At 44.0% G+C, this 26,573-nt stretch overlaps 1 protein-coding gene across 6 annotated transcripts in view; it reads left to right on the top strand.

Moving 5' to 3' along the window:
- Window positions 1-26,573, top strand: part of LOC119442050 (spatacsin-like) — a 105,934-nt gene that overhangs the window by 45,249 nt on the left and 34,112 nt on the right. For all 6 annotated transcript variants that reach the window (XM_049661843.1, XM_049661844.1, XM_049661845.1 and 3 more), the window contains exons 11-19: window positions 1,756-1,973; window positions 7,086-7,242; window positions 9,464-9,664; window positions 11,533-11,621; window positions 12,560-12,763; window positions 14,104-14,278; window positions 16,696-16,862; window positions 20,018-20,123; window positions 24,480-24,639. In XM_049661843.1, coding sequence (XP_049517800.1) covers window positions 1,756-1,973; window positions 7,086-7,242; window positions 9,464-9,664; window positions 11,533-11,621; window positions 12,560-12,763; window positions 14,104-14,278; window positions 16,696-16,862; window positions 20,018-20,123; window positions 24,480-24,639 — 1,477 coding nt within the window. The remainder of the gene's footprint in view (window positions 1-1,755; window positions 1,974-7,085; window positions 7,243-9,463; window positions 9,665-11,532; window positions 11,622-12,559; window positions 12,764-14,103; window positions 14,279-16,695; window positions 16,863-20,017; window positions 20,124-24,479; window positions 24,640-26,573) is intronic.

Raw genomic sequence — 26,573 nt, 5'->3', positions numbered from 1 at the left:
CGTGTTGGCTGCATGCCTTCAGAACTGTGCAGTCACCATGCATGATCACGTCGATGGCGACAGCAGTTTCATCCGCAGTGGTTGCGGTGAGCAGTGCTGTTTGGAATCAGTGCAATGTGCGCGCAATGTCAGAAACATGGTGGGAGCTGTTGACGTCTCAAGGATGAAGACCGATTCTACTGTGGCCCGCATGCTGCATCAAACCCGTGGCTACATTGCGATGAATGGACAATCTGTTGTCGACCAGGTCACTGATAAAAAAGTAATCGGGATGTGCACGCAGTAGTGAAAAGCATGTCTATGTGGATGAAGGTGGGGGTCTTGGGCTACGGCCAAATGGGCTGCACTGCAAAGGAATTTGCGAGGCCCTCGCTGCTGCAAGCACTAATCAGTCACGAGATGACAAGAATTGTTGCTTCTGCATTGATATTATGCGAAATAGAAGCAAGGTTTGCGAGCAAGGGTTGAAGATTGGGCGAGGTGGTAGCATTTCATCTTAAATGTGTTCACAGCATACACATACTTGGGAAAAGGTACAGGGGGAGTGAAAAAGCACTGTCAGTGCTGCCTGTCCTTTTCCTAAGTATTTGTGCGCTCTGAAAACATTCAAACGTAAATTTATTCAGTAAATAAAGGCGGAATGGCGTAGCAAGTATTTGTTTATTGTTTTCTTGATAGCCTTGATAATTCGACATTCGGTCAATTTGGCCGTTCTTTTTGGTCCCGTGAAATACGAATTAGTAAGGTTTTGCTAATGCTCCTCTGTTTGCATATGCAACCGTAGATGTTTATTTATTTATTTATTTATTTATTTATTTATTTATTTATTTATTTATTTATTTAGTTACCTAAAGGCCCTAGAAGACATTACATAAGGGGGGGGGGGGGACAATACAATATCATTGTGTCAAATATAAATATATATGTAGGCAAGTGCTGGATAATCTCAACGCTTCGGTACCCTAACCTAAAACACTTTTTCTTCACAAGGCAGTATACTAGTCAGATCACAAAGCAGCCTAAAATAAGAAATTGCCAGCTACTTCACATGATTTCAGGAAAGTTGTTTGTGATAAAGTACTGGTGATTCTGGAAAAAACAAAATTGAAAAAGAAAAGGAAATTGTTAAAAGAGAGTGGCTGCTTCAACAAGGCATGCACGATAGTGCATAGCCAAACGCCCTAACATATTTTTTCCCTTTCGTATATTCTATGTCATCCACATTTCCTCTACACATTTTGCTTCCTTTGATTCCTCATTCACTGCTCCAACTGGAAATCTGTTCTGCTCATCTTTATGCCTTCTGTTTTCTCGTCTCTCTTCCTTTCTGCATTCTGTTTAGTAGCTTTCAAATGCAGTACTATCTGTAATATGTTTTCTTCTGTGTTAAACATGACCGACTTGCCCAAATGTACACATTAATGTCTTACAAGAACTATTACTTGAAATCAGTGTAACATAATTTCTGTTCTGTTACACTGATTTCAGTTAATTCAGATATTTTGTTTGTGCTCCCACTGTAGATATCATGCCTTCTAATGTGAGTGATAGTTGGAGTATATGAATACCATCACACTTCACATGAGTGAGTTTGCTTGGTGGAGGGTTACAGAACTCACTACAACACTCCTGTGCAGAGAAATTCTTACAGTTTTCTGAAAGCTTATCTACAGAATGGAATAATTGTCCGTGTTGGAGATTTTGTCATGAAACCTTCATGGATTGGGAGCTTGGTTTCTTCTGATTCATGCTTAGGGCCACCGCAAAGCACAAACAACCATACGGATCAAAACAGGTTGTCATCACTGTGAAACCGTGCCAGCTACCAGACGTAACCCACCACTGGGACATGGCAACAAACCACGGCCTAATGGCACCTTACTGTCGACTTGCACCATCCTGGCTCAAATTTTGGGAGTCCGACACCATTGACAGGGTGTTAACAGAAGGCCATGCAGTGCTTGCATCACAAGGTTCGTGACTGCCAACTTTTTATTTTTTTCATTAAAGGCGCATTGAAACACTTTTCAAGCATGGCAATAAAAAAAATGTTCTAATTTGTAAACAATGCTACCATAAGCATGCGAACGAAATATTGTACCACTGCATACGGTAAGTAATCTACAATTTCCCAAAACAGGGAATTTTAGGTTTTGTACATCCGAAGATGGGGGACGCAAACTGCTGGGTGCACAAAAGAACACAAAAGGAGTACAAAAAAATGCAAGCAGGGTGTGGGGCTTTTGCTGGACAAAGTTGCTTGGGTTTGATATTTTTAAAGCTCTCTGCTAGATTGCTTGCTCTCTTCTGTGGCCTTTAAGGTTCACACTTTTTTTGTCCCTACGAATTGTCGGCAATGACATTACATGGGGTGTGATGGCCATGGATGGCCATCATTAGGTGCACACATGCACACTCTTCCAGAGTTTCTATGAAATGGGAAAGCAGCATTTAATGCATCCCACCCATTGTGTGACCACTCCTTTATCACTCTCGGGCACTTTTGGCAGACGCCAGCATCAAAGAATTACCTTAAGGACACAGGGTAGGGCAAAATTTTTAAAAAATTCGATTTTTGGTTTTTCACTTATTTGGAATGCTCAGGCCTTCCTCAACAATATCCAGTACCCCACATGTTTTTCCGCGTTTTGATTGAGCCAAAAAGACCCGGTTTTCGAAACCAAGTGACGAGCGGCCACGCCCCCTTTTTTCACCTAGCAAAACCTAGCAATCGCTCATGCTTCTTCGAAACGTAAATTTTGTGGAAATCACGAAAGAGGAGTGCATTGGGCACGTACAATAGAGAGTGGGTGCCAGGCTAAGAAAGTTGAAGAAAGCAAGGGCACAAAGCTATCTGAGGGCAAAGGTCTGTCAGGACGGGGGCGGTTGACTGACACTTGCATTGACAAAAGACAAACCTATTATGGCTTAGCCATAAGAAGAAACACTGGAGACTTGGAAAGCATGCGGAAAGCTGTTTGGGCAACATATTTTCACATGTTGGCTACGGATATCGACCCAAGTCACGGGCTCTGCCCAAGAGATGCCGGCACTTGGTGGGCATACAACAAGGCTCAATTGACACAGGAGCCTTTTGTGCACAAAGAATACTTGCCTGCACCAGTCCTTCATGCCATTAAGCCAATATTCCAACAGTTCTACCCAGACCTGCTGAAAATGTGCTTACACGGCAAGACACAAATTGCTAATGAGTCATTTAACCATGTCGTGTGGGAGCGCGCACCGAAAATGTGTTCCTCGGAATGGAGATGCTCAAAACTGCCACCTTTGATGCTGTGCTCATGTTCAATGAAGGTTGGATGGCAAGAGTTAACGTCCTGAAGGCATTTGGCATATCACCAGTGCGTAACACTGTGATGTGGTTGGGTGAAGTAGACCGTTGTCGACTGTATTTTGCCAAGAGAGAGGCCAAACACATGACAAAACAAGCCAGGGAAACAAGAAAACAAGCAGGGAAGCGAAACGCTGTCTCTGGCAATGACTATGTGGCTGGTGGCTATTAGGCAAATGGTTCAGTGCATCTTGTTTTTGAAAGAAAATGAAGTGAACATGTTTTTTGTCTTTGACCCTCAATATCTCGAAATAATCTTTTTTTGTTACATTTGCCTCATTTTTATAAAAACTTCAAATGACAGCACGTTGATTTTTAGCCAGCGTAAAGTAGACACCTATGCACAGCTACTGAACTAGAATGGTACACATGCACTCAACAGTTAATTTTCTCTGAATTATTTTCTTTGGAAAAAACAACAAAAACTGGCTGTGTTAGTAAAAAAATTGCGAAACTGTTGATCTTTGACAAATAATCTTAGTTCTAGTTCCACTGCAAGACGACATGATCACGAATCAAATGAAACAAACCCGAATGCGCTACACGCAGTAGTTGCTGAGAAAATGGGTCTCAAATAAGGCTCAATATACATGGGAGGTATAGGGCCTACCCTGTGCCCTTAAGCACGCCATGGAAAGAACGAAAGGAGCAAGTGGCAAGCCATTGCTATCAGTGCTGTCCCATCTAAGAGGAACTGATGAGTTCAGGGGCAATGGGTGAAGTAAACATTGCACTCATTATATCGTCATTCATATGAGGTCCTGTAAAAAAAGAAAAAAAAAGAAAAAGGAAAAATCGTGGCGGGTATATTTCTTGAAGGGCATCACACTCATTCCAGCATGTTGCTTAGTTGCAATAAAAGGTGTTTCAGGACCCTTCTAAAGTACAGTTGACTCCTGTTAATTCAACCTGTGTGGGACCGTAAGTTTAGTTTTTGTCAAATTATCTGAACGGTTCAATGAAAAAACGACGGCAATATGAATGAATGCAGATCTTCTTTATCTTGAATTAGTGTGCCGTCACCGACAGACTACTTCAGTATTACAATAACTGTATAAGTTGTCGTCAGTCAGTGGCATGCATACCTCAATACTATCATCAGCATTGACAAAGTCATCAAAAGAGACATCACCCAGGGCACGACGGAAGTCCTTATATCATCACTGTAGGACAGGTTGCTGCCTTCATTGTCGTCGCCTAGAGAACCAGTAGCATCGTCTGCTGCTTATATTAACCGGTGCATGCATGAGGGAACGCCCAGTAGGGGTCGAATTAACTGAAATAACATGCTTTATGTTCGAACTGAACAAGTTTTTCTTTCATAGCAATGTATTGTTTCTCACTGGGACTTTTCAGTGTGTTCAAATTAAGCGATAAGCCGAATTAAATGATGTTGAATTAATGGGCGTCGCCTGTAGCTGGTGTGACCTGTAAAGATTGTGTAGTAATAAGATATACTGGTTGCTATCATGTTTTTTGATCTTAGTGAAGCCATTCTTCTTTGCCTATTATATTGAAATTCTATTCTGTTACACTGGTTTCAGTTATTTCAATTATTTTGTTTGTGCTCCCACTGTAGATATCATGCCTCCTAATGTGAGTCATAGTTTGATTATACAGTTAAACCTGCTTATAACGAACCTCCATATAACGAATTCCGGGATATAACGAAGTTTTTCTATTCCCTGCCGTTACTCCATAGAAGCACATGTATTTGAGACCTCCACGTAACGAAGTGGCAGCGGGAGACCCCCTCAAAATAACGAATTTTCCCTGCCGACAACCTAGAGATTTTGCCCCAAATTTTGTCATTTTTGCGCAAGCAGCAACCGGAAGCACCTTCTCTGCTGCGACGGAATGCGAAGCGGCGGCGGCGCACTTGGCACGCTCGAATTCACGGTGACTGCGAGGCTTGTGCTTGCGTGCTAGCGTGCGCGAGGCGGGCCTGCATCCCTCGACCCGGCGATCTTGCCGCCGCGGGCGTGACCTTTCCCCCTCCCTTCATTCAAACCTGATCCCGTCGCTTGCTGCAGTTGGCCTAGCCTGCCAAGCCGGCACTCTCCTTTTCCAGTTGATGTTGCCGAAGGAAAAAAAAAAAGTTTTTTTTTTTTTTCACCGCACTGGCAGCGCCACTCTTTAGTTACTGCGCAAGTCTCTGCGCTTCACTTCACTAACCTGACACTAGGTGACACTATACGAGGCTACGACGCCATCGTGTCGCTCGCTCTTCGTTTCTGACGCCTCGTGCTTGTGCGAAACGACACGCGTCCACGCATCCAGTACCTGGTGTGACATTCCAAGGGTGAGTGCTTCGACGAAAACGGAAAACGGATCCGCGTTACAATCGAGGGCGCGTTAGAATTGAGTAAATACGGTAAGCGTTTCTTTTTCGAATTTTTAATGCCGAACCTCCATATAACGAAATCCTCTTTATAACAAAGTTTTCCGGGAATTTGTCAATTTCGTTATATCCAGGTTTAACTGTATAAATGCCATCACACTTCACATGAGTGAGTTTGCTTGGTGGAGGGTTAGAGAAATTAATTACAGAAATTACAGAAATTTACAGGCCATATTATTAACTTTCGAGAGCTTCTTGAACTATGTATACATTCTTTACACAATTCAGTATGCACACTGAATTCTTACTGCATAATTTCTATGTTTCAAAACTATTTTGAGTGTTGTTTCAATTTCAGAAGTAGTCTCCGCTTTGATGACATTAATCAGTCAAGCCATAGTTCTTAATTGCTCATCTGAACGAGTGTAGCAAAATTTTTTCAAAGAACCTCCTGTCTCCTTTTTCTGTGGGCTAAATAGTGTTGAAGAACTGGCTTTTTTTTTAATCATTATTAAAATGGTATTTCTGAAAATAAATCTGGCGTACTTTTTTAGTTTCTTTCAGTTTTAACTGAAAATGCCAGACACTAGGCACAATCTGATAAGTAAAGTCAATAGTTGAGCAAGTTGGTATGCGATCATACTGAAAATTAGGGGGGGGGCTAGCAGTGCACAAGAACTGAACACAAAAAAGTAGAAGGAGACAACACAAATGCTGCTGCTTTTGTGTTTGTGTCATCATCGTCTTCTACTTCTTTGTGTTTGTTCCTTGTGCACTGGCCCCACAGTATTCAGTATTAACAATCTGATAAATGCAGGAAATGCATTGAGAAGCCAAATAAAGATATTGTATTGCCCTTAGAATGTAAATCTACATAAACAGAGTAAACAGTAACGTGTCACAGTTGTAATGGCCCCTTACTCTGTCTGACATTATATATATGCGAATGCACTTGACAGTGCTAGAGATGGGGACGAAACAGATACGACATGAGTGCCATATGTCCCTGTTTTTAGTGCCGTCGAGTGCATTCACTATGCGTGACCAACTAGGTTACTTCAAGATACAATATATATGCATTCAGTGTTAAGGAGGTCCCTCCGATATAATGAACTTCATTTGTGCATCATCTGGTCTCACAGTTCTTTTGTGTCACTCATGTGGACCTGTTCATCGATAACCTCGTAAAAAAAACTAATAAGTGCATTTTGTTATTGCTATTTATTTTTTAGCTGCAGGCGTCTGTTACTTTTGCACTAGTGGTCATAGACACATAAAGGTCAGAAAGCATTATTTCTGTCCCACTTATGCCAAATTTCTGTGAGCAAGGTATTTGTTCCACTGAGGCCAGATTTCTGTTAGTAATTATGAATGGGCACTTTTTTTCTGTAGACAATGTTCACCTTGGGCCTGGTAATGATTCCTGGCGCCTTTTTTTGGAGTACGGGCTGCTTGAAAAAGCACTAGCCAACCCATTGCCAGGTGAGGCTGTGGAGGAGGCTGGCTGCATGGTGCACATTCGTCAGCAGCTGCTTGCAGCTTTGGCAAGGTGAGAAAGCGGACGTCGTTAGTTTTACACTGAAATAGAGTCATCCGTCCCTGTAATTCTCCACTGTTCACTGCGATAGCTGTAAAGCAGGAAATGCATTGAGAAGCCAAATAAAGATATTGTATTGCCCTTAGAATGTAAATCTACATAAACAGAGTAAACAGTAACATGTCACAGTTGTAAAGACCCCTTACTCTGTCTGACATTACATATATGCGAATGCACTTGACAGCAACTCCACTGCATGTGCAGTGGTGTTGCTAGGTTCTCACAGATTAATCACCAGGTTATTTTAAAGTGATCACAGATTTACTACAGAGTACGTAAGTACAAATAAGGGTCTGATGAGGACTATAGGTATCACAGTGATTCACGCAAGGCTGGAGAGGTTTGTGTCTCTACTGATAGTGCTATGAAATAGCAGTGTATGTCTGTCCGTGCTGCTGAGGCTTGTACAGATAGTCTGAAATAACAATCTGTTGAGGGTTATAATTTCATAGGTGGTATAATACACAGTCTAACCTTGATATAACAAACACAGATGCAACGGATTATTAGATTTAACAAAGCAAACTGAAAGTATGGTTGGTCATGCTACTAATGGAATATTGTTCCGCTATAATGAAACTGAAAATGCAGGATTTAACTTGGTAATGTTTATGGTGAGTGTTTGTATGAGGCTCAATATACGTATTCTGGTAGAGGAAATGTCAAGTACAGTCGATTGATTTTTCAGGCGGCTGATTTTTGTGACATCGGTGATGATTATTCTGACTTCGCTGCACTGCCGCCATCTGTCCCTGTAATCAATTGTATAATGGCAACTGAAATTTTGGATGCCACGCAGTACGCCACTCAATTGTTTCATTATCCGTATGTGCAGTGCTGCAAACAAGGTGGCTGTGAGTGAAATTGCCACCACGTCAACTCAACAGCAAACTGCAACTTCAGTTACTAACTTCTGACAAACCAATGTTGGTTAGGTCTAGCAGCCTAGGTAGAGTATAGCTGTAGCAAAAATTTGCTTGCGGTTGGTGAATTGGCTGGCGACAAGTTGTCGCGGGAAGCTCACTGTCAATATGCTCATACATATCGACCTCATCATCAATTGAGAGTAAAATTTACTGGTTAGACTGATGGCCATAGTAGTGGAGTTGGGGACTGCATATGGCCCCCTCTCGTGTATTAAAAATCAACTGTCAACTATTCATCAAGAGCAACTTGAAATGGCATAATTTAGATGGGTGTGCTGTGCACTTCGATTAGCAGCTTGGCTATGCTGCAGTGAGCAAGGCAACGTGCCATTCCTGTGCACTCACACCAATTGCACCATTGCATATTAGTGACAGCGCAAGGCACGTGTATGTAATTCATTGTTGTTTCATTGCCACTCATTGGACTGGCAAAGCCACCGACAAGCCATCAAAATATGCAGGAGGCCATTTGCTGATCTGCTGGAGGCATGACACCTGCGCTTATTTCACATAGACCTTATTGCAACTTCTTTTCCCACGGAAAGTGAATATCGGATGTAATTTTTGTAACAATGTAACATTGTTACAGTGAGGTTCGACTGATTAATGATTCCTTTCTCTGCCATGCTGACTGGATGATCCTGGTGATGAAATTTTGATGTGCCACTTGAGCCATTGACAGAGGTTCTTGGTAACCTTTGTTTTTTTACAATGCCAAGATGAGGAGTAACGAAAAAAAAGATAAGAAAGTGGATTCGGCACATGATAAAAAATGGATTGACTGAATGTGAAGCAGTTGCAGAACACATCAAGTGAACATTGGGAAAACCTGTAAACTGTCCACAAATGGCTGTAGTAGCAAAATGCAAATTTGAATGTAATTTTCTGACCAAATACTTTGGTTATGCATGACTTGTGGTTGTTATAATTTTAGGTCACTTTTTATCGCATTGTCACACTTGTCAAACATTGCGACATTGTTGTTACAGTGTCATAATATCTTGGCCAGTGCCGGTGTTAAAATTGCAAGCTGGCTTATGCCAGCTTGAAGTAAAGCGCCAAGTGCAGAAATTCCTCATTATTTCCCACAGTCTGATTCTGCCATTTCACCGTTGCGCAAGCAGGTGCTAAGCTTGTAGTGGCAACAGTTCACAGTTTGCTCTGTGTCACAACATCACTGTGTAACTTTTCATAATGCAATACACTTTGACTATGTGTGTAATATTTCTTTCCCGACACGTTGTCAGGGAAGGCCATGTGGACGAGGACACATTGGAAGACTTTGAGGCACTTCTTGGTCTCCTTGGTGAAGCCGGATTGCGCCCGTCTCAGCTGGCGGCTTCGCCACATGGTGCTGTCACACCAGAAGACTTTGTGCACCGCATGGTTCACTACTGCCTCCAGCACAAGCTGTACCACTTGCTGTACCTTTTCTTGAGGGACCTTTGGTACGCATAAATGAAGAGACCATTTTATTTGCTAGCTTTTTCCTTCTATGAATAGAAGAGTGCATGCACGAATCACTTCTTTGTGAGAGGCATGCTGACTTCGCCTGGAAATGAGGCAAAGAACTTGGGGGGGGGGCTTGGAGAGCCAGGTCCCACAACCCCCTCTCCTCTGCCAATTTCACTGTAGAAGCGATTTATTGCTACGTCTGACAGACTTCCGGTATCAGAATGGAATGGAAATACGCCATAATCCAACATGCTGGCACCAAGCCTGCCTGCTTCAGGTCAAATGGGCAACTATTTCTGACCCGTCTGCCCCCTTCGTGGGAACTGTATGGTGTGGTAGACTTTAGCAATCATTCATCTCACCACAGGCGATAAATTTGGCTGCTGTATAGATAGTCTTCTTGAGATTGGTTCTCAATATCAGAGCATGGATGCACAGCCTATGGCAACACACAGGTGGCTAACTATGTCACTGGCTCAGATTGGCGTGGCTTCAGGCAGCATATGCTAGCATACACTTTTCTCCTTTCATGATAGCTCATACCTTGAAATGGTTAACACTCATTGAAATACCAAAATGCTTAATTTTATGCGATGGTGCGAAATAAAGAAGGACATAAAGAGACATGTCCCTTTTATGCACCTTCTTCAATATAGATAAATCACAGGCACTTGTGGTGTACATTCTATGTGTATTTATGTCCTTGTTTGTTTTATGCCATTGCACATAGCACAGAGCAGCAGGCAGCGTTTTCAGCGTGTCTCAACTAGAGCAGCTCAGGCAATCGCGAGCTCGCGCTTCCCGGATGACTGGCGATGCGGCTGCAGCGCCGGGCATTCCTCTTCACTACAATTCGAATATAAGGCGAGGTTTTTTTCCTTAGCCTCAAAGTCACCCCCCACCTTATATGTGAATTTTGCATTGAGGTGTGGCTTTACGGCAGCGCGCACTGGGGTGCCGTGAAGCCACACTAAAAGGAGAAATTTGCACTGCCTGTGAAGCCACACCTGAAGGCAAAATTCGCATATAATTTGCGCTCCTCGTGTTGAAGCTCCCCTTCCCCCTATGTTATGGTTGCCATTTTGCATATTGGCTGTGTTAGTAATTCAGTATTTCAGGCGATCCCCACCGAGTCTCAATAAGTCGTCGGCTACTCTGTATTGCCTTGTATTGGTGTGCATACTTAAGTTCTTTTTCTTGAGTCTTCTAAATTGCACCCTTGCCTTATAATCATAACAACCTTATAATCGAATAAATACAGTAATAACTAACCAAAGCCTCAGTACTACAGTAAAGTGCTTAAGGGTGCAGGCATGGAATGTATAAACAATTCTGACCTTTTCAGCTTTCATTCACTGGTAAAAGCTTGTGTCATGAGATGATTGAAATACTTATTGGAATTCACAAACAAACATGCATTAGAATGCTTCTATAGCCCTGATCATGTAGGGGTTGAGAATCTCTAAAAGAGTTTCAATTTCAGTTTCTAAGCTGCAAGGCAGCCCTTTGTTTGCTTTCAAAGTGTTCATTCATAGACACTTCCTAGGAGGGCTGGTAGCGTATACATTCAAAAGTTTACAGAGTGCAAGATCTTAGAAAAATCTGGATATATTTCTGTAGTCTGGGCATACTGCCTGGAATTTATATTTCTAATTTACTGGCTGCAGGTAAAAACTGAGCTTGAATACAACTTTTTCGTGAAATGTGCGCCTCATAAATATTTAACCCCAACTGTACTATGTAAAGAATATTGTGATTGTACACATGTAAATTTCAATAACATTGAATCTACATGGTGCATTGCATAAGGTTCAAAATATTGTTTTCTGGCATGGTAGCTTTATTTTCCAATTCCTTTCAGCCAAGAACTGCCACCTTTGTGTCCCAGATGTAACAGCTCCTTCGTGTCAGCTCTGCGTGAACACTGGCGCTGGATGGAAGACCCAAATGGTGAATTTTGTTATCTTTTTAATGTGGCCATAAACAGTGGCCAGTAATTGATGTTCTGCTGCAAAACTTTGCCTTTGTTGTGTTTTTCGGCACATTTGACATTTATTTGGCAAGTTCATTGAATTTTATGTTGAATACCTAAAGCACTATGAGAAACAATGTTCACTTTGCTGTTACTCTTTGCCACTGGTTCAACTAGATGCTGACTTTTTACATGGAGGAGAAGCTAACTGTGAATTTCGCTGGTAAACTTGGATTAGCCACTAGAATCCCTCAACAAGAGCTTAGGCTAATTAAATTCCAATCTGCTATTGTAAACCAAACTGCTCCGCACTGGTTCACCAACTTGCTTCAATCTATGGATTCCAGAAGCAGTACCTTTTCTTCACTAATTCTGTTTTCATGCTTCTCCAAGGTTTTGACTCTCAGTAGTTTTGGTTATGCTTATCAATTTGAAACTGGTGGCAGCAAGAAAAGCTTTTGAGGGAAAATGGGTGAATCGTCTTATCAGGAATAGACGGTATTGCTCTCATGTTCCTGAAACAACTGTAAATGAGGGTCTGCGAATCAGTTCTTTTGTTGGAGAGTATATTCCGAGGGTAGCAGACTTCACAGTGCTATTTTGCAAATAGTTAATTGTTTGGTAATGAGGCACTGAAGTGAACACTTGCATGCTTCATTTGATTGTGTTACTTGCATGTAAAATTGATTAATTCTGCTATTTCTGTAGAAATGATGTTTGAGAGCGTTTGCAGTCGGAATAATGAAGCAAGAACCATTGGCATCATTTTTAGTCTTTGATGCAGCTCTGTATACTTAAAAACTTTACATGCCAAGTAAGCTAAGGGGCCAGGATTTTTAACTTTGTTTCGGCACACTGTGCTTAGTGTCTAAATTGGATGACTATAGCATGATGCAATTTTTTTTTTTTTTTTCAGATGCTATCAAAGCTCGGCGTGCAATGCTAGCACTCGCAAAGTGCCTACCAAAGAAAGATGGTGACGAGGATCTTGCTACCTTCTTTGCCGTGGCATCAACACCTAGTGACCCTGAAGACATTTCACTCTACCACCTTCTTCAAAAAGGAACACCATTTGAAACTGGTGGCCTTTTTGCATGGCAGTCTACGAATGTCTGTCAAGGTATGGGTGCAAATTTTTGTTCATTTTAAACTTGCTTTTAAGTGCTGGTGTTGGTAAGCTGCACTTTATGATATAGAGACAGTAAGCAGTAGAGCGCTTAACTTTTTTTCTTGATATCAACCTTCCACAGTGCCACAGCGGCTATGGCATTCTATTACTGAGCATACGGGCACAGGTTAGATTCCCAGCCTCAGTGGCCACATTCTGATACAGATTGAATGCAGGAAAATCTGTGTGCCATGATGTTAGTGCATGTTGAATGTTCCCAGGGTGCTGAAATTAATCCAGAGCCCCCTCACTACAACAAGCCTCATAGCCAAACGGTGGCATTGTAATTGTGGGCTCTGAACTACATCAAGGGAAATAATAGTTTGCACAGGTTTTCATTACTATTTGCCTAGTGACTACACATGTTTATTTACCATATTGAAAAACTTTTGTCGGACTACTTTAATATGCAGCAGGCATATGCAGCAGGCTGAGAAAGAAATTCTAGGTAATTTAGTCTTGTCTTGTAAGCAAGAGACATTCTGCCGACAGTGAAAAACTGAGGCGTTTGTTGTGCCATTTGTTAGCTTTCAGTTATCAAAATAAAGGCATTGTATTGTTGCAAATGGGAATTCAAATTTAAAGAAAAACCCACACAAATTACCCGTGTATCGTCTTTCCATGTTTGTTCCCCTCTCCATCGAAATGGCAATCATTACCGAAGAGCACCAACTCGCCTATCAGCAAGTCCTTCTGCCCAACTGATACTTAAATTTCCCTGCTTGGTTGTGAGGAGAAGTTCTTGCGCAGCATGTTACAGTGGCACAATCATTTTGTACATATTTTTCCCATATAGAATATGTGCTGCCTCATTCTGCATGTGCTGTAACGTGCTAATATTGACTACTCTGACTAAAATAAACTTTGTTGAAAGTTTGTGCTAGTTCTAGCCTCATTCTTGTCTCTTTTGTGCAGTATCTTTTTCCTAAACAACTGAAAAGTTTGTATGCATTGTTCAGGATATCATGTTTATTTTTTTGTTCCTATTGAAGCAGCTGACTGTGTCAGTTCCTGTACAAATGTAGTGCTTGCTCCATGCACTGTATAAAACAGTTTTAGCCGTGTCTCATTTTCTAAAATTCCTTTTAATTAATCCCGCTCAGATCTGTCTGTTCAATGGTGTGAAAATATTTGCATTTTCTATATGTTTATGTAGCGCATTTGTTCTTGCTTGGAACAGAAATTTGTGAAATCGTTTCACTCTCTTCAGGTATAAAATTTGAAATGTAGAGCCTTCTCAAATGGTTGCAGTGAATTTTATCATTACTTCCATGTCTTTTCCATTTCTCAAGTGGACTCTGAAGGTTCCTCACTTCCCCATTTTTCCCAACCATCATTACGAGACAAATTTGGCCTGCGTGAGGAGCTTGGATACACCTATTACCTCCACAAGGGGCGCCCTTGTGCTGCAACATTCAAGTTTTTGGCTCAGGAGATACTTCAGCAAGGCTGCCTCTTCAACAAAAGGTAAGCTGATAAGTGGATTACCTCTTGGACTTGATCCTTGGCCCGCCAGTTTACAATTACTTGCACTCCATGGCCCTGATGTACCGTATTCAGTTGTATAAGAGCCACACTTCTTTTTCATTATATTAACAAGTTGCGGCTCTTACATGGGGGCAGTCCATTTCAATTCAACCTTTTCGGGTTGTGCGCAATCCCAGGGATCTCGTTGCACCAAAAGAATGAACAATGTTTTTTCATAATGTATTTATCTGTTCATGCACGCACCCCATGCACTTGGTGCCCTTTTAGTCCTTAGCATTATCACTGTCACCACTTTTGAGGCTCGGTTCGGCAGTACGCTTGTGGATACAGTCATCCTTCGTGGCATTGGTCTGTCATACTGCCGCAAGGCAAAGGGCCTATTAATAAGCCTTGATTGTTTACAGCTTCTTCAAAACACATGCCCAAGGCTTGGGCGATGCACTCGTGCAGCTGGTGGCTCTCTGCTGTCCCTGCATGTCTGACCCAGCTTTCCTCTGTCTCGAACTCTATCTGGCGGAGGGTGCGGCATTTAAGTTAGATGGCATTTGGTGGTGGCACGGTAGAGGCCAACAGTGACACAGGCACTCGCATCCCATTCCATTTATGGCTAATTGTATTAATTTTATTAAGGTGAAAGCCTTATATGTCTCATCGTTCAGTTGACCTTCATTGTCCTAGAGTGAAAACCGTGTCGTCAACGCGAAATCGTGCACAATGACGACTCGGTGTAGTAATTTGCTCACTACACTGACCCTGCATCGTGTCTTACCTATATGCAAATGCTCACACAACAATTTTGATGGTGCACGAATCACCGTTGTCACCACATTAATTAAGATAGAGTTAATTCAGGCACTCGAACCCATGATCTTCGGTAGGAGTCGAACCCTTGAGCTTTGTGGGAGCCAAACCCACCACCTTTGGCATTAAGGCAAAGTTAATTATGGTACAGTTAATTAATATCGAGTTAATTAAGGCACTCGAACCCACGACCTTTAGTGGTAGTCAAACTCACTACCTTTGGTGTTGATTAGGGCAAGGTTAATTAAGGCAGTGTCAATTAAGTACTTCGAAACCGTGACCTTTGGTCGGAAAAAATCAAGTAATAAGAAGTAACAACGCATTCGAATGAGAATGTCAAGTAACTTAATGAATGTCTCTTGAGCCCGAAGGCTTTCGCCTTCACCCTCTTTGGAGTATGCTAAAGTAATTGTCAATTTTATTGCGATAGCAATTACATAGACCTTGAAGGCGAATTTCCACTGTCTCCATCGCAGTCGCCGTGATGTTCCACATAAAATCCAAGTGCGATAAGATCGCGGCTGCGCACCGTGTGTTCTGTAAGTGTGAGGCAGAGCCGAGAAGGACGGTGGCTTGGTGCCGCTGTCTCTTGCTCGTGCAGGGACGAGGGTGGAGTGGATGCATGCTATCTCCTTGTGTGCGCAAGGGGGGGGGGGGGGGAGCGGGGAGGTGAGCACATGATATAAGGGCAAGTGGGGGGGGGGGGGGATGATTCAGGTTGACGCACATTTCCTCAAGTATGGGGGCGGCTGATCACACTGGGTGTGCCCTATCTTGGAGATAATCTGCTTTGGGTACAAAGGCTACACTCGCTGAGGACTGATGGCTTCGTGTGCGCTGTGTTCTTCCACCCACTTTGCGTTGAAGCACGAGGCAGCCGGAAGGGCAATTGGCTCGCTGCTGCTGCTCCTCTTCATCGCGCCATTGTTGTCATAATGAGTGCTCGCGGTCATCGAGTGAGATCTGCTCATGCTTTCCCGCGCACGCGTGACACGTTGCTTGGTAATGTAACATGGTGCTTAACATGATACTTAGTTGCGCAAAAACTTGAAATAAGAGATAACACTGAGAGGCCTCACCAGTGAGAGGCGAGGCCTCTCACTCTTGCCTCCCAGTTATCTTTTATTTCGAGTTTTTGCGCTACTAAGTATCATGTTAAGTAAACACGAACTCGCCCAAGAAGAAGTTATTCTTTGTTAATGTAAATAGTTAAGGAATGTTCACTGCAATCTCACATTTTTTTTTTCAAGGAATGTTCACTCCAATGAAACTATGAGCCTTGCTTTGTGTTGTCTAATACTTTGCTATCGCAATCAATGCTTTGCTTTATGGGAAAAGCTGTGACCTTTTTTGTTATATCCTTAGTTGGTGACTGTTGCTACGTGTTCTCGACATAGAGAGGTATCATTGGATATCATTTGCATGTCCATACGACATCAGGTCACCTAACTGACCGTTTTTCTTTGGAAGTGGTTACAAGATAATGAGATCCCAGATATGCCAACCCCTTGTCAAGTCAGCTAAGACCGTGTCTTCAAAATAGTGCATGAAATGAAGAAATTAATGCTGCCTATTTGCATGTCTTCTTGCTGCAGGATTCGGGGCGCCTGCAATAGAGCCTGGAGACTCGCTGAACAAAACACAGATGACATGAAGATGGTGGCTTCGAGTGTTGCCTTTGCAGAACTCCTGGGCACTGACTCTCGGAACTTCAGGCTGAACCTCAGAATGGCACGGCTTGTGTTTCCTAACAGTCCTCTAGGTGCTTCTTGTTCTATTTTGTAGATGTATTTGATCATTTATTTATTACGGCCTTTCACATCTTGCAATGCCAGGTTACCTCCTTGTGATGAAAAAAAGGAAACCTTTAACCTAGTTGGTGTATTTCTTTAGTGAAAGGCTTAGTTCAGATGTGCAATCCAAGTGGCATAGGCTCAGGATGAGCTCCTTGTTCATCTTAAAAAGTGGAATGCCAAATGTTTATCTATAATGGTTATGTACATTTGTCAGTTTAGCTTGTTTGTAGGGATGGGCGAATAGTGAATTTGAGGTTCGAAGCGAATTCGAAGCGAATAGTGATTTAGTCGAATAATTTCGAATCAAATAGTTTATATCACATATTACACTAAAACCTAGTTAATTTGAATTTAACGGGACCAAAAAAAAAATGTCTGAATTAACCGAATTATTAGGGTATCCAGAAAACAAGCAAATGCTTACTACGTCAGCACGATTTTATTAATGTAATGGATGAGCAAATCCTTTTGCTATTTTGCACAAAAGCAGCACGGAAGCAGCAATTATCGTCATCTCGTGACTGACTGGCTCTCGCAGCAGCGATCGACGCCTCGCGACTTCCTTCGCAGAACGGCCGTGGTGCACGCCATCATTTGCGGCACGCTTTGCACTACCGCGCGCACATCCCGATTATTTTTTCGCCAGTAAGCTGACCGCCAACAGATCGCACGTTCATCACGATATAGCCGGTGCTCTTCATTCTCGACAGCATTGCACCGAGTCAAACCGAAACAACTGTTTGTCGCAACCGCGGCCGCTATCGATGCGATTATGAACGGTTACTTTGCGGTGGGTACGGCCACGCTAGCGGCAAGAATGCACGCGCGCAAAAGTGGCAGGAATCAGGGGTTTTGCGGCGTGCTGCGCGAAATGGGTCTCCCATTTCTGCGGCAAGTGCCGCGTGCCGCGAGATGACGAACCAATCAAGAGCGACGAGGGTGATGTCACGGAGCCATGGCAACCGGACCTCCGCCGCTCCGCGCCGGGTTATCACTCGACAATCGTCGTCTCTCGCGGTTCTATGGAGGGATTTCTGGACGCTGTCCGATCGCACCCTTTTCGATCACGGTGATTTCGCATTCCGAGAGCGCGCAAGATCATATCGCGCTGCTGCGCGGCGAGACGCGATTGCCACGGTGGACTTCGCGGCAAGGCGCTGATGCGCGGCAACCTGCCGCTCGCGGCATGACGCGCGCGTTTCTGTTGCTAGCGTGGCCGTACCCTACGCGGCCGAAGCACGCACCGAGTCAGAACGAACTACCGTTCGCTGCAACAACTGCAGACGAAATCGCGATCGCTATCTATGCGATCATGGATGGCCACTACGCAGCTTTTTAGGCACGCGGTTGACGTGCGTATTGAGTCAAGACGAAACTGCTTTTTGTCGCAACGGCTGTGGAAGAAACCGCGGCAGCTATCGACGCGATCATGGATGGCGACTATGAAATCCCCGCGGCCAATGCGTTGTTATGATCGGCGGTAAACGCAATAAAGACACAAATAGGCACAAAGCGTTCTGTCGTTGCTGTTATTCACGTACGATTTTCGCTGATGACTATGGCGATGCGGACTCCGCCGCTTTGTTTCCGTTGTACGCTAGTGCCATTTCCGCTCTTTTGCGTCGCACATTTCCGGCTCCTTGATCCAAAAATGTATAGCCTTTGAGATTTGTGGTTGATGTATGGCAGCCATGACGCAAAGCATAGCCTCCGAGATGTGTACCGGTCGTCCGTGGCTTCTGGCTGCCTATTCGGGAGCGCCGAATAATTTGAAAATATCGAATACCTGAATTCGAATCGAAATGAATAACGCATATAGAATTATTCGAGCGAATATTCGACAATACCGAATATTCGCCCATCGCTACTTGTTTGCCATGAATACTTGAAATAACTGCGGGACCATATGAAGATGTCTTAGAAGTGTGCAATGACACTGAGGTACTTTAAGTGTACAATGACACTGAGGTATCAGTAGAGGAACTGTAATTGCAAAAACCAAACAGGCAGGAGAGAGAAGATTAATGCATGAGGCAGTTGGTACACTTGGACTAATGCAGTTATCTTCTTTGTGCATGTTTGTTTCATGTACTCAGTTTCTTATCTAATGATGCATGACGGGCCAGCCTTCTCAACAGTAGGTTTCTCTCTACTGAAGTATCATTGATGGGGCAACATTGAGAAAATTATTACTTTGTGATATGTTAGCAAGGTTCCATGATAACACGAAATTTGTTTTCAATTCAACTGATGCATGCTACATTTTGTGTGCCAGTATGTGTATTCAGAGGGTTGTCTTCAAAAATGAATTTGTGCTTGTCAGTTAGGGCTCATCATCACTGTTCCGTATCGGAGGCTATAGACTGTCGTCTTTGTGTGTGCCCGCTGTACTTGCAAGAAGACAATCAATAGGAGGACTCTTTAGCATGCATTGACAACCAGCCACTTTCTGAAAGTCTTCTTTTAGGTTCATGGCCATGGTACTTCTCATGCCAGGCTATGAAAGCCATTGTGGGTTTTTTGAAAGACACTTAACTGGATGTACGACTGTAATAAGCGTTTCCAGTTAATTTCTAAATATTTCTTATTCATGCCTTTTTTATTCATAATTATCATCACCTTTTCTTTCTCCCTCTATTTTTGTTCCCCTTCCCTCCTACCCTAACACTGAGTAACAGCGTTGAACATGTAGTTTAGGCTGACCTCTCAGCTTTTCTCGTATAATAAATTTCTGTCTCTCTTTGGTCTTGCGCTTGTGTGCACCAACTCCTGAAGTAAATTAAAGCTTTTATAGGTTCATTTGGTTGTTTTCAAGCTTGTTATTTGCAGCTCATGTGCATTTGCACTTTTCATAAAATTAAGAATGTACCATGATTTCTGGAGCTCTCATTTTCATCTTTTTGGGGAGTTGGTCAGCTGTGAAAATGTAGGGCAGATTGCAATTCACTGGCATTAACGTAGCTGTGCTCACTTCTGTAAGAGTCAGGAAGGTCTGACTGCAAGTCCGCAATTTAAAGGCATCTGGTTTGAAATAAAGTCTCTTGGGGGCTAAACTTAAATTCATTTCGGTATCAGTTCTTGAAAACTTAGCTTTCTGACTCTCTGTGCGAAATGTTTGCAGGAGAAGTCCTTAGAGCCCTTCGTAACAACAAGGAAGTCGCCAGGAAGCTTCTGCATCAAGGAGCCATCTCCCTTCAACGGACTCTCATGGACTCCTCTCATGCAGCGTAAGTGGTTGAGCTATGCGCTTCTTACTTTAGCGTTTGACAATTGTTTTCACATTTGTCCAGGTTTCTCCTGTGAAATTCTGGGCACATGGTGTCGTAGACATACTGACATACGTGACCAGTTCCACTTATTATAAGTGAATTTGGCCTTGTTGTTTTCAAGTCTCTTGTAAAAATCTTCATTTGTCTGTTGCAGTTTTTGGAGCTTGTAGAAGTCAACAATATTTGTTACATAAAATGGTATTCTGATGTATTTCATCACCATTGTGGTTCTTATGTTGTCAAATTTCTGAGTGACCTGGACAGATATATTCATTCTGATGCCTATAACTCTCAACAGAGGTGAAAACAACAACATAAATACTATGACTATAATTGCTTAATACACGATTGTTTCGCTATTGTCAATGGCATTAGAAGATAGCAGCATAGATCAGAGAACCAATGTGTAGCTGATAATTAGAGTAGCGATAGAGTGATGAAATCAGGACATTTGCAGGCATAGGTCGGAGGACAATAGCAGACTGCTGGGAGAGTGGTGGTAGTGGTGGCAACTAGTCTTTAAAATCTTTGTTCCCCTCAGTAATCTTTCAAATTCAGCCATTTCCAAAAATGTGTATGTAGATTAACATACAAAACATATATTTAATTTAAAGGAGTCAGACATTTTAATTACATTGCTCATATAAATCATTCCACTTATTTGAGGCCATTTTAAACAGGCCACACTGCCTGTTGTGTGTTTTCAGGGCTAACTGCTTGTCGACTCAGATTCACCTGATCATTATGGTTTATGATGATGTAAACATGCTGTGCCCAGAAATGTAGCAAAATGTAAAACTTTTAGCCTGAAGATCTATTGGAGGTTAAATGCTGCAATGAAAGACAAGTATACAATTTACCTTTTCTTGTGAGAAAAAAAAGACAAGTTTATTAATAAATTTCAGTGAATTTAAGTTATCTTGCACATGAATTTTACTCTTCTCTGTTGTCAGCCCTAGATTTACAGCTGTACTTTTGAACAACGTCTGGCAGAAACTCAAGCTTAGGGACCCTTTTCACGGGAGTATTTTGCTGAGCATGGGTTCTCAAAGTGGGTTCCGCGGAACCTACGGGTTCCGCAGGCCCCTGCTCGGGGTTCTGCGAGCCACTGATAAATTTTCCCTGGTCCCGCTCTCGACAAGTGTCTAAAACGGCGAACATGGGCCGTATTCTGAAACGTTCGCCCAGGCGAAATTTCGCCTAGGCGAAATCAGTGTGCGCGCTGATTGGCTGGTTGAACAAAATTGTATGACGTCGGGCTCAACCACCAAATCAGCTCATCCAATTTTGCTAAAACAGCCAATCAGCGCACGCCTGAAAGCGAAAAAAGAAATTTCGCCTAGGCGAACGTTTCAGAATACGGCCCCATGATGTGCGCTTGATCCAAAGAACCTCCATTACTCATGCCCGAGTTACGGTGCCCGAGTGTCAAAAAGCACATCACAGTGCGTAACAGCAACGCGCGAACTGCGCAATAAATACGCAAGCAGCTTGTAGCCACCCAACCTCTGAGAACGGGCCTAAGCTTTCGCACTTGAATCTCGGAGGCCGTAACTTACCACCATGCGCCTTTCTCCTATTTGTCGATAGGGTAGGTGCCGATAGCGTGCGCACTGACCTATACGTTGGAGGAAAAATTAAAAAAAAAAAAACGCGGAGCACCGCAAACGCCGCAAATGCGCGCCGCAGAAGAGCAAGAACGGCGTAGCGTCCAACCGAAACGAAGCGGCGCATTCCGCATCGCCGTGGTCCTCAGTGGTCCTCTGCTTGCACCGTGGTCCGCAGCGGCAATCGTACGCTGCACGTGACTGACAGCAACGCCGAAGCGCTTCGTGCCTAATTGTGCCTTTAAAGCCTCTATTCTTGCGTTTATCGCCACGCGTAACACCGCGTTCGCGGCTAGTCGCGTGCCTTCGTAAGTGCGTAGTCGCTATCTCTGATCGCGTCGATAACCACTGCAGTTTCGTCCGCAGCGGTTGCGGCAAATAGTTTCATTTTCACTCGATGCGCGCGTCGGCTGCGTGCCTTCACAACTGCTTAGTCGCCTCCCATGGCAGCGTCGATAGCGACCGCAGTTTCGTCCGCACTTCTTGCAGCGAAAGGTAGCTTCGTTTTGACTTGGTGCGTCTGTCAGCCGCCTACCTTCTGAACCGCAAGGTCGCCGTCCATGATCGCGTCGATAGCGGCCGCGGTTTCGTCGACAGCGGTTGCGGCAAGCAGTAGTTTCGCTTTTACTCAGTGCAAAGCTGTCGAAGATAAAAAGCACCGGCTACATCGCGATGGACGGACAATTTGTTGGCGAGCAGCTGAGTGGCGAAAAAATAATCGGGATGTGCGCCCGTTGATGCAAAGCGCGTCTCAGATGAAAACGCGCGCCGCGAAGGATGTCGCGAGGCCTTCGCCGCTGCTAGCGCTAATCAGTCATGAATTTCAGCTTCCGCACTGGTCTTGTGCTAAATAGAAACAAGATTTGACGATTCATTGAGTGAATAAAAGCGTGTTGACGTAGTGCAGCATTTGTTTGTTTTCTAGATACCCTCGATAATTCGGTTAAATCGGGGGGGAGGGGGGTTCCTTGGCACTTTATGGAGCTTAGCAGGGTTCCCTGGGATGAACGTACCTGAGAACCCCTGCTCTAGAGGAACGAGATGGTGCTTTCGGCGGCACACTGCATGTTGCCTTAGGCGAAAGTGAAACCATTACCGCTTCTACACTGCTACCTCTGCTACTGTGCGATCAGCTGTCAGAAATCCAACTGGGTGTTCTCTAACACAGTGTGCTTCATTCATACTGAAAATTGTGGATCTGTAGTAGTTGGCTGCAAAAATAGCGACTGGCATTTAAGAAATGGAATGAATCTGTGGGGCCAAGCTCACGAACCGCTGCTGCACAAGGACTGTCGTGTTGCCATCCCTTCGCAATGCATGGATTTCCACGAGAATAAAAAAGTTGACTCATCTGCCAGCATTGTATTGCTAACCCCTAAAGAAAGGAAAGTCGGAAAGAGTGAGTACTGCTCGTTACACAGTGACAAAGGGATTAGCACTGCTTCTTGGCATAGTAAGTGTCTCGCACATTATCTACACACGTCCACCCCAACTCGCACACAAACTTACACCCACTCTATACCCTCGTATCAACAATATGTGAATGGGTGGCCTCTTGAAACAATGCACCGAAGCATGGGTAACAGCAAATACACTGACAGCACAAGAATGTTTGAAGGGACTGTCCACAGAGTAAGAGAGTGACTAGCAATAATACGTCTTTGTTACAAGTTATTACAAAGTACAGAACATCTGCGTTCCCAGCCTAGTGTGCAGCAAGAACTAATCTACCGCGTGATGGAAAAGGTGCTACTAAAAGGGAGACTTGGCAAGAACACAGGACAAAGCGCTTGTCCTGTGTTCTTGCTAAGTCTCCATTTTAGTAGTGCTTTTTCTGTCATAAATGTTTACTAATACGCGCAACTGACAGCTATTCTAATCTACCGCAACAGAGCAAACCTATGAGCGATTATGCAGAAAATAAACAATTGGACAGCAACTGCGCTGAGGAATTTTACTGAGTATGAAGCATGACACGCCGCTGCTTCAAAGTGATTGGCAAATAAAGAACGAAGAGAAAAAGACACTCATTTTTTATTAAATTCAGAATCGGAAAGTTAAGCCTCCTTCATGTACAAGCACTGTGTACGAGGCTTGCACTGTTCGAACTAGATGGCATAACAAGCTCCAAAGCGCTTACATGTCCTCTAAAGCTGTGGCCAAAGCTTTGCGTCATCCATCCAGTCAGCGTTTACAATATACATCGAGACAGAGGTTTGCTGAGCCGCACCGGTGTGATGCACATCCATTGTAAACATGGAGGTAACGGAGGCTGCTGAAGCAGGCAATAGATGTGCCACCACGTAATCATACATGCTGGCGCTCTTGGGATCGCTGTGAAAAGGGTCTACATATACAAAAAGTGATGCAGAGTTGATTGTGGTTTTTCTATAACAGTGTGGTACAGGTATGTGACTTCTTCCTTTATTTTGTCCGTCACCAAGTGCATTATGTTCTCATTGCTGCTTTTGTTTCTGGTCCAGTATGCTGCTGGTACATGCAGCAATAGTTTGTTGCTATCCACGAAAAGAGAGAAAAAAAGAAAGAGCATTTTATTCTAGGACTGCTAAAAAAAATTATGCAGAGGTTAGAGCTCACTAATTTGTAAAAGTGTAAGCTTAGGAGTTGTGTACCTTGTCTCAAATGTTCAAGGGATGGACTAACAGCAAGTAACGCACCTTTCTTGGTGCTGCTTATTGTCATCTAGGCTGGACGAGGCTTGCAGTAGTGGAACGTTTCTCTTGCATCGCTTTGCATGCGAGCATGGCCTAGACACACCAGATGTGATGCTGCGGGTGTGTGCAGCATCAGGTGACTGGCTCGGCTTCCTTCTCTGGGCACAACTACTCCAGCTGCCGAGGGTGCAGGTGAGGCACTGCATACTACCCAGGCCTCTATAAGATGACGTAAATGAGGGTGTGGTTTAGCCGTGTCACTTTAAGATGGCACTAAATATAATTTGTAACTTAAAAAATATATATATATATATACATACATACAAATATACAGTAAAACCCCGGTGATACGATCACAGCTGGTACGAATTTCGGTGTGATCCGAATGCGTAACATTCCCTGGCCGAAATGCATTGCTCTTAATACGAAAAAAATTGGCTGTTACGAACACGTTGCTGCACCACTGCGGATCATACGAACGCGTGAGCAACAGCAGCGGCGGCAGCAGCGGCCGAGCCAGCATAGCGACCGGCACAGACAAGCCGGCACAGCGGGATCTGGGCGGGATCCATAGTCACCAAGCAACCGACCACGTCACGTGGCTGCGCAATCTCTAATTGGTCCCCACGTCAAGCGGGCCGGACCACATCACAGCCTAGCTGATGCTTTCGCCAGAGAGAAAGACGACGAGGACCGCTGCAGCAACCACGACCGTGGCAGCAGCTACGACGGCCAAGATGCTCACTGCACTCGACGTGCTAAGGCCTTCAGCGGCGTGTGAAAACATTCGTGAGATCATGTGCGCACACTTTTACGCTTTCCAGAAGGCGATCGTTGACTATTTGGGCAAGAAGAAAGCACAGACGGAGAGTAGAACCCCGTTTATACGCTTTTCAAGGGACCACAAAAATAATAAACACAGTTTCGACCGAAAGGCAAAGCAACGATTGCCGGCCGTATAAACTTTTAAGCATAGGCATACTAACTAAATTACGGTGTCAGACGCGCACAGGTGAACATGAACTCAACTCACTCGATGACAATGCTGGAGTAAAGGGCCATTTTTAGTCCGACGTAACGCGCGCGCGCAGGCTACGTCACGTTGGTGAAAACGAGGGTGCACTGGCGCAGCCAACGTTACTGCCGGCTTCCGACACGCCCCGACGGACCCGGCGCCGACATGGCTCCTGACCCATTCGTGCGTCGGAGATGTGGGCACCGTCACCCCACAATGCATCGCGCGCAAAAAAAGAAATGCGCCCACGCCGCTTCGCCGACGTTCGCAGACAGCCGTTCAAAGCGGCGCACGGGTATAGGATGGTTCTGCACATGCTCCGAAGATAGCAGCCGACGGCGCGCGCGTTGAAGCAGGGATGGCATCTCGGCTGGCGCAGTGCAACTGGTGAAGCGTGATTAACCGTAAACGACACTCGCCCGCGCGCCGATACCGTCACGGGTCTAAGCGCGGCAGCAGCGGCTGTCTCTCGCTTCAACTTGAACTAAACGTCGAAAGCACAGCGAATACTAAGCTATCGCGCACTAGACGCGCTTTGTCAGCATTGCAGATCGTCTTGAAGATGAGGCCCGCACGGGCTCGCACTTTGCGCACGTCGCAGATCGCTTTCAAGATACAGCCATGTGATGCGGCGGCTGCGCCGTATCAGCAATGTGCCGGCCGCTTGTTGCAATGTGCCGGTTGCTTGTTGCAACGCACTGTTCACTTGTTGCAAAGTACAAGCTGGCTGCACCGTTAAATTTACGTGACCGCCACATTCAAACGCAACATAAGATACAGGAAAATTACAGATTGGCGACGTATGAAGGGGAACTTAATACGTGGAAGTCAATGTAGGATTTAGGTCGGGACCGCGAAAACGCGACGAGCAGCCAGGAAAACGCAGCAGCGAGGAAGGTATCAACAGGTTTTCACTATTAGGAATTTTTTCTGATAAAAATAAATAAATGTTTTCTTGATTTTGTGTATGTTTTGATGATACGAATTTTGGGTGATACGAATATTTCACGTGACCCCGCGAGATTCGTATCACCGAGGTTCTAGTGTATATATATATATATATGTATATATATCATTGCTTTAGTGTAAAGGTAACACGCTCGCCGACCAA

Source organism: Dermacentor silvarum, chromosome 2 (assembly GCF_013339745.2).
Source record: "Dermacentor silvarum isolate Dsil-2018 chromosome 2, BIME_Dsil_1.4, whole genome shotgun sequence".
In the NCBI taxonomy this organism is placed as follows: Eukaryota; Metazoa; Arthropoda; class Arachnida; order Ixodida; family Ixodidae; genus Dermacentor; species Dermacentor silvarum.
This window is presented reverse-complemented; position numbering and strand designations above follow the sequence as displayed.